General features: G+C 42.8%; 1 protein-coding gene across 8 annotated transcripts in view; it reads left to right on the top strand.

The window, feature by feature from the left end:
* LOC126407576 (unconventional myosin-IXAa-like) overlaps window positions 1–8,068 on the top strand; it is a 209,180-nt gene that overhangs the window by 135,354 nt on the left and 65,758 nt on the right. For all 8 annotated transcript variants that reach the window (XM_050072586.1, XM_050072585.1, XM_050072583.1 and 5 more), the window contains one exon: window positions 7,010–7,126. In XM_050072586.1, the coding sequence (XP_049928543.1) occupies window positions 7,010–7,126 (117 nt within the window). The remainder of the gene's footprint in view (window positions 1–7,009; window positions 7,127–8,068) is intronic.

Genomic DNA, 8,068 nt, shown 5'->3' with positions numbered 1-8,068 from the left:
TGCGCCAAGCTGGATCTGTCGACACCTCCCCCTGCTGCGCCGCCACACCCATCTCAGCGCACCTCGGTCTGCCAAACTACCAAACTGAGCGCGCCTCGGGTTGCACTGCTCGAAACTAGCTCTGCGCAGGGTTCGCCACCCTGCGCCGCGCCGGGAAACTAGAGGCCAAGACTGCAACCGTTACTGCCTGTTGTTAACAGGTCAACCAGTTAAGTGTTTGATGAAGCAGATTAGTGGAAGTCAAGAGCTCTTGTCAAGGTTTTATGGGGTCCTCAGCATTTATAAAGAGCAGTGTGCTTCTGTGTTTTTTCACTCCAGAGAAGTTGTCACAAATGTAGAAGTTTCCCTCCTTGTTTCCTGTTTGTTTTCAGTCTCTGCTCAGTTAAATCCGCTCTGATTGGATTACACTGAACAGAGTCTTCTCACACTATTCTATACTATTTCGGGGTTCCTGGCATGAAAATGCACGACCCAGTTGAGGCAGCTTTCTTTTGTCTTGTTCCACTCCCTCATTCAATCACAACACTTCTTGCTGCCAAAGAACGTGCTCCAGTGTCCAAGTCTCAAATTTAAGTCTGCTTATGTTATCTTAGTGTGCCTTTCATCATCGTCTAAGGAGAGAGCATAGTTGCTCTTTGGCTTGTTGAGGCGTAATAATGGCTCCTCTTGGCAATGTTGTTTTTCATGGATCAAAAGGCGATCCATAAAAAGTTGTCCAAATACAGATCTGCAGGTCTGGAGACACTTAATGTTCTGGCTCCTGACTGAAAACACCTAAAGCATTACAGCACTTCACACAGCAGGACTTCCAAACATAAGAACAGTAACTCAGAGTTGTGAGCAGTGTGGGAGCTTTAACACCAGCTCCGTGTTTACCCTCTGAATACAAAGTGGTTGTTGTTATGGCTAAAACTTTAACAATTTATTATTAAGAACAGCCTGGTATATCTCATCTATAAATTACAGGAGCTTAGTCGCTAGCGGACTGTTAGCATTTATGGTAGCTTACTCAAGCTAATAGGTAGCCTACTGTTGTTTCCTTGAGAGAGATTAATACTAGTTGACTGCACAATTCAACAGCTTGGTGCTACACTGGTGTTGTTTGTATCCAAATAACATAATGCTGATTTATGGATCTTGGTTAGATGTTAGTTTGATGAGTTCAGTTTGATAAGAAAAGTGATTCCACTCTCACGCCTGTTATGGTATGCTAAATAGAGCCTGCCTGGAATTATTCCTAAAACCTGGGAATTAGTTAGCATTTTAGCACTCCTGGTTCCCTCGTCTTGAAGTCAGTTTTGGTTAGATGCCTGAAATAAGGTCTGTGGTTAGCACAAGTTTAGATAAAATATGTTGGTAAATACCACACTCTTTGAACCCAACAGAACTTTGAATCTTCTATATGTCTTAAAAAAAGGCGGTTGCTAACAACTGGCTGAATGAGATGACAGAATGTCGTCACACCAAGCTGTGCCGCACACGGCTTTACAGTCTTACAGTCTTATAGTGGTGGTGTAGTTTGTTTAAAGTCTAACATTAGCTTTTCACTTCTACTGATTGCCTTTAGGCTTCAGTTATCATGAAAATGATGTCCATTTGTGAAGTGTTTGTTTGCCACAGAGCTTATTTTAGGCAATAATCCAAAATCCAATGGAAAAATCCCGTAGACTTTTTTGACGAGGGAACCTTTGTGATGCTAACTTCTGCGTCAGCCTACAGAAAAACGCCATCCCTGGAGCATTCTATAGGGAATGGTAATGTTTTGTCAACAACAGTGAGTCGGCCATTTTGGAAGGATAAGGGTAAAGAGAAAAGAACTGCTAAACTAACACAAAACACAACTGAGTGAATAGGTAAATATAGTATACATAAAGACATAAAGGTAAGCTAATGTTATGTGTTTCATACCGGTAGATTAATTGTGCATGATTAGCATTTAGTTAGCTAGCTCACATGAACAAATATTTTGGGCTGACAGGAGTCAATACAGCATCTAGGTATAGCCTATATGTCTAGACTGGCAGCTAACAAATATAAACACTCGTCCTTCCAAGATGATGGCGCTGCCCCAGAATGCTGTGTATTCCCTGTTCCCTATATGAAGGGCCAGCTGGCGATTAGCTTAGCTTAGCATCAAGGCTAGAAAGAAGGGGAAACAGCTTGCCTGACTCTGCCCAAAGGTAAAACAACACATGCCCCTAAGCTTACTCCCTAAAACCACAATTTTTACATTTCTGTTTTAGAGTAAATTAAACTAAATCAAACAAACAAGAACATAATGCACACATTAATTAGTAAAGCTTTGGAGCTATTGAGCCAAAATGTCTAACTACTCCTCAAGGATTTCAACCTAACCAGTACGGGTCAGAAGGCAGCCAGTCATCTTAAACATTATAAATGAATCTCTTTTCTTAAACCAATCAAATGTCAGAGAATAGTAGCTTTTGTCTGTCCCATAATATATTCAATTCACAATCATCTTAAACAGCAAATGTTCAGCTTTTAGATTACGTCATCGATCGCTGCAGATCTACTCCCTGTCTATCATCTGATTGATTATTTGACTATAATGTCTGTGAAACTACATTTCCATGGTGGCCTGATCCAAAGTATTGACTGCCTCAGTTGCTGTAAAACAATATCCAGTGATTAATTTTTCACCACAGCATTTCGGAGCTGCCCAGCTCTGCTTCTCCTCACAGTTTCTGGATCTTTTTGTTCTCTTACTGAAACCCATCAGATGACTCAGATACTCCCTGTGAGAGCAGTTCATTAGACCTCTTCTCTGCCCACTTCACACATTTAATATGACACTGATCCACTTTCACAGAGGAGATTAACATTAATGTTGTGTTTGTCTCGTTGCTCTGACCTAAGCTGCTGCAGTTGGCAGGTGCTTGGGTTTGATATCGTAAAGACGGCAGGTTTCAGTCGTATGCTGCGGAATGACTTTGTGCTATACTGTTAAAAAGTTGGCAGGTGCCAACACAGGTTTTCCTGGCTCTAAGGCTGTTGTTGAAAATGGCAGCTAAGATGGCGCCAGCGTGTGCGGCCTGCCGTCTGCCGGCTCTGCTATGTTTGATATTTGCTGCTATATTACTTTGTTTTCTCTGCCAAGATTCCTCTGCTTTGCTGGTGTATGATCAACAAGCACTTCTTGACATTAGAGCATCTCAAAAAACACTGCCAAACGTTGATTGGGGGGATCAAACCTCAGGTNTTGTTTTCTCTGCCAAGATTCCTCTGCTTTGCTGGTGTATGATCAACAAGCACTTCTTGACATTAGAGCATCTCAAAAAACACTGCCAAACGTTGATTGGGGGGATCAAACCTCAGGTCTCCCTCCTCCCCTGGCGTCTGTACCAGCTTACCTGCTGCGCTCACCGGTTGTCATCTCACGGAGGAAGCGCTCCAGAAGACGCGGAAAGAGGGCAGGCGTCTTGGTAAAACTCAAGATCCTCAGACGATCCACCTGTTGGACCGATCCTCGCCATCCTGTCAGAGGATCTCATGTGCAGCCGTTGTGTCTTCGTTGGATCCAGCCTGTTGTTCCTCCCTGTCCAGCCGCTGGCTGCCTTCACCTGCCGACGGAGGTTCCCCCTCCCAGATGCCGGGTCCGCAACGGCGGTGTGGATTTTAGGAATCTTCGGCCTCTGCGCCGCGTTTCCACCCAGGCCCGCGAGGAGATTACTTATAGCCTGGCTCTCTTGAATGCTAGATCGCTAGCAAACAAGACTTTTATCTTGAATGACTTCTTCACTTCACGTGAATTGGATTTTATGTTTCTGACAGAGACGTGGATTCAAGTCGGTGAGTCTATCCAGTTCTCCGAGTTGCTCCCCCCTAACTGTCTCTTTTTTAACTCCCCCCGAACCACCGGCCGAGGTGGAGGGGTAGCATCTGTATTTAAATCCAGTTTTCAATGTCGATTGTCACCGTCGATCTCTTTCTCCAGCTTTGAGCTGCAGACATTCACTGTAAACTTTACTACACCCGTCCTGTGCGCTGTAGTCTATCGTCCACCGCAGTTCAACAAGGATTTTATAAAGGACTTCACAGACTTTGTGGCAGGAGTGACAGTGAACTATGATCGTTTTTTAATTGTCGGGGACTTTAATATCCATGTCTGCTGTGAATCCCGTCCCTTGGTGAAAGACTTTCTGAATCTCATTGACTCTTTTAACCTTACTCAGTCTGTGTCTGATCCAACACATGAGAAGGGACACACACTGGACCTTATATTATCCTTTGGTCTGCAGTTAAATGTCAGTGAGATTTGTGACACACATATTTCCGATCACTTCGCTGTTTTATTTCATATTACATTGCCCCACTCTCATGTGAAACTGTGCGCCACGGACCGCCGTGTGCGCACAATTAACCCTTCAACTGCTTCTGAGTTTTCTGCAGCATTTAATCATTCTGTGCTACATACTCAGGATCATTATGGTACTCTTACTCCTGATGAGTTTATAGACACTTTTAATTGTACTTGCACTGACATATTAGACTTGGTGGCTCCTTTTAGATGCAAACGCTCTAAGCCAGTCACAGAGCCATGGCTTAATGACACCACTCGCACTTTAAGACGTGTATGCAGACGCGCCGAGAGGAAGTGGAAGAAAGATCATCTACACGTTTCTTTGGACATTTTAAAAAACAGTCTATTGCAGTATCAGAAAGCTGTTAAAGCTGCCAAGAGTCTGTTTTTATCCAATCTTGTGTCAGTCAATAGTCATAAACCTCAGTTTCTTTTTAATACCTTAAATACTCTTTTAAACCCCTGTGACCACAATGGTGTTGTTCCTTCTCCTAAACTGTGTGAAGATTTTCTAAGGTTTTTTATTGGCAAGATTTCTGATATTAGGTCCTCTCTTTTGCCGTCTGCATTAGATCCTGCCATCTTTCCCAATTGCCCTGCTGTTTTTGACACATTTGAACAAGTGTCTCTCTCAGCTTTAACTGATATTGTCCAGCACCTCAGGCCTTCGTACTGTCCTCTTGACAGCATCCCACCCCGTCTTTTTAAGGACGTTTTCCATATCATTGGGCCCTGTGTTATGGATCTGATAAATTCATCTTTGATGTCTGGATGTGTCCCAGCTGCCTTTAAACATGCTGTGGTCCAGCCCCTCATCAAAAAACATAATCTTGACCCCACAGTTTTATCCAACTTTAGGCCTATCTCCAAGCTTCCTTTTCTTTCTAAGGTCTTGGAGAAGGTGGTTAATGAACAGCTGCAGTCTTTTATTGATCTAAATGACATTTCCGAGAAGTTCCAGTCTGGTTTTAAGTCACGTCATAGCACAGAAACGGCGCTTTTAAGAATTTTAAATGACCTTCTTTTGACAGTTGACTCTGGTAGCTCTGCAGTCCTGGTCCTTCTGGATCTGACGGCTGCCTTTGATACGGTGGATCACAACATTCTCCTGTCTCGCTTAAACACCTGTGTGGGCATTAAGGGTACTGTTCTTAAGTGGTTTCAGTCCTACCTCTCAGATAGGAGCTTCTCTGTCCAGCTGGGCCAGTATTCTTCAGCCTCTTCCCCCCTGAACTGTGGGGTGCCTCAGGGTTCTATTTTGGGCCCCCTCCTCTTTTCAATATATATGTTGCCATTGGGATCCATATTTAGAAAGCACAATGTCTCATTTCATTGCTTTGCAGATGACGTACAAATCTATCTGCCTTTAAAAACAAATGAGCAAGCCTCTGTTCAGGTCTTATTAGACTGCCTCAATGACATCCGATCTTGGATGGAAGTCAACTTTCTCTCCATGAACAAAAATAAAACTGAGATTATTTTATTTGGCCAACAAAATCTGTTAGATGGGTATGACAGCGCCATTGGCACCCTTAAGTCTCACTGCCACCCTTTTGCAAGGAACCTTGGTGTTATTTTAGACAGTGACTTTAGGTTTGATAAGCAGATAAGCTCTATTGTCAAAACGAGCTTCTTCCAGCTAAGACTATTAGCAAAAGTAAAGGCATATCTCCCCCGAGATTATTTTGAGAAAGTTATTCACACCTTTGTTACATCACGCCTAGACTACTGTAACTCTTTGTTTGTTGGTCTTGACCAGTCAGCACTGCGCCGTTTACAAGTAGTCCAAAATGCAGCTGCCCGCCTGCTGACTGGAAAGAAACGGCGTGATCACATTAGTCCTGTCCTTGCATCTTTGCACTGGCTGCCTGTTAATTTTAGGATCCAGTTCAAGGTTTTATTAATTGTTTTTAAGTGTTTAAATGGTCTGGCACCGTCTTATTTATCAGAGCTTGTACAGCCTCACAGTACTTCTAGAGCACTTAGGTCGTCAAACCAGCTGCTCCTGGCAGTACCTCGGTCCAGACTCTCTACTCGTGGGGACAGAGCCTTCTCAGTGGCGGCCCCAAAGCTGTGGAACAGCCTACCATTCCAGGTTAGAGCTGCACAGTCTGTTGAGCACTTTAAAACATTACTGAAAACCCATCTTTTCTCCTTGGCGTTCAGTCCCTGCTAGGCAAGAATCCTTGGCTTTTACTCTTTTTACTCTTTTTACTTTTTATTTCCCTTTTTTAATCTAATTTTTAGTTTTTTAAATTGAGCCCTTACTATTTCCTTTGTTTTATTTATTATGATATTTGTGTATGATTATTTTATATTTCAATAACTGTACAGCACTTTGGTCAACTGAGGTTGTTTTTTAAATGTGCTTTATAAATAAAGTTTGACTTGACTTGACTTGACTAAAAAGACAAACAAGATAAATAGGTTAAGAAAAATCAGGAAGTGTTTTACTGATTGCATAACTGTTCCCTCTGTATTCATTTAACACTTGTGGGCCACCGCAGCAGCACTGCCAACATTGTAAAATAAAAATGGTTGAGCAGCAGCGGAGAGTTACTGTACTTCAGTAAGGCTGAGAGGGAGAGTGATAAAACAGTGTTGGCTCCTGTTCCAGATTAAGAAATCCATATGTTTTTGATCAGGAAGAAACTGACGTGTTATGTGTGTGTGTGTGTGTGTGTGTAGGCTGGCACGGTGAGGGACTCCATGGCCAAGTCGCTGTACAGCGCGCTGTTTGACTGGATTGTGTTCAGGACCAACCATGCCCTGCTGAACAACAAGGACCTGGAGGACAATTCAAAGGTAGGAATGAGAAAATAAACACACACTTTAAGAGATCTCATGTGTTCACATACAGAAACACACCTAAGATTTTTCTTCAAACTTTATGAAACCAGTGACATAAACAACATTTGCATGCTGTCAAATGATCAGAAGGCAGAAAATATCAGTTCTGTTCAACATTAGCAGTGTGCCAAGACAACACATCGCTTTTCTCTTTTATTTTGTGCCTCCTTGTCTCCTCTCTTGTCCATGCCTTTGCCAGGTCACAAAATGCATTTTAGGAATTGATGTCTCAATTCCTAAAATGCATTTCATGGAGAGAGGAGGCTTACCAGAGGAGCTATGAGCAAGGACGCATTGTTGCATCCTTTGCAAAGGCCTTTTCCGCACCTGTGATGTATAGAAGAGGTGTGCCACTCATTATATTTAATTGACGTCGCCTCAAAATGTCGGCTCCAAGCACAGATGTCTCATTTTGTTGCCTCCTCCGCTTGCATCTCAGGTGGGAGGGACTAAGTCACGAGGAGAGGAGGTGAGGGAGGCAAAAGAGAGTGTACAAATTTAGAAATTAGAAAAGCCTATAGAAACAAAAACACACTTAAAAACTCAATATAATGCCAGGTTGAGTCTCCACAATATTTTTGTCTGTAATGATGGTCACTGGGTCAGGTTAGGAGGACAACGTCTTGCCGTGATTTGGACAATTGACCTACTAACTGCTAACTGCACTCCCTGAAGAAACATTATCATATTTTTGGAACAATGAAACAGTGATTCCAGAGAGAAGCAGACAGAGGGGTCTACAGTCTGTGTTTGAAGGATATATCCAGGATGTCAAACTGACTCAGCAGCAACAACAGGTTAAAAAGACAAAGATAGTTAGAAGCTAAAGCCGAACTATAGGCTACAGATCACAGTGTAAAAGTGAACCACCACATCACTGCTGATCGCCACACAAGA

Source organism: Epinephelus moara, chromosome 20 (assembly GCF_006386435.1).
Source record: "Epinephelus moara isolate mb chromosome 20, YSFRI_EMoa_1.0, whole genome shotgun sequence".
Taxonomy (NCBI): Eukaryota; Metazoa; Chordata; class Actinopteri; order Perciformes; family Serranidae; genus Epinephelus; species Epinephelus moara.
Note: the sequence above shows the minus strand (reverse complement) of the source record. Positions and strands in the feature narration are given on the sequence as shown.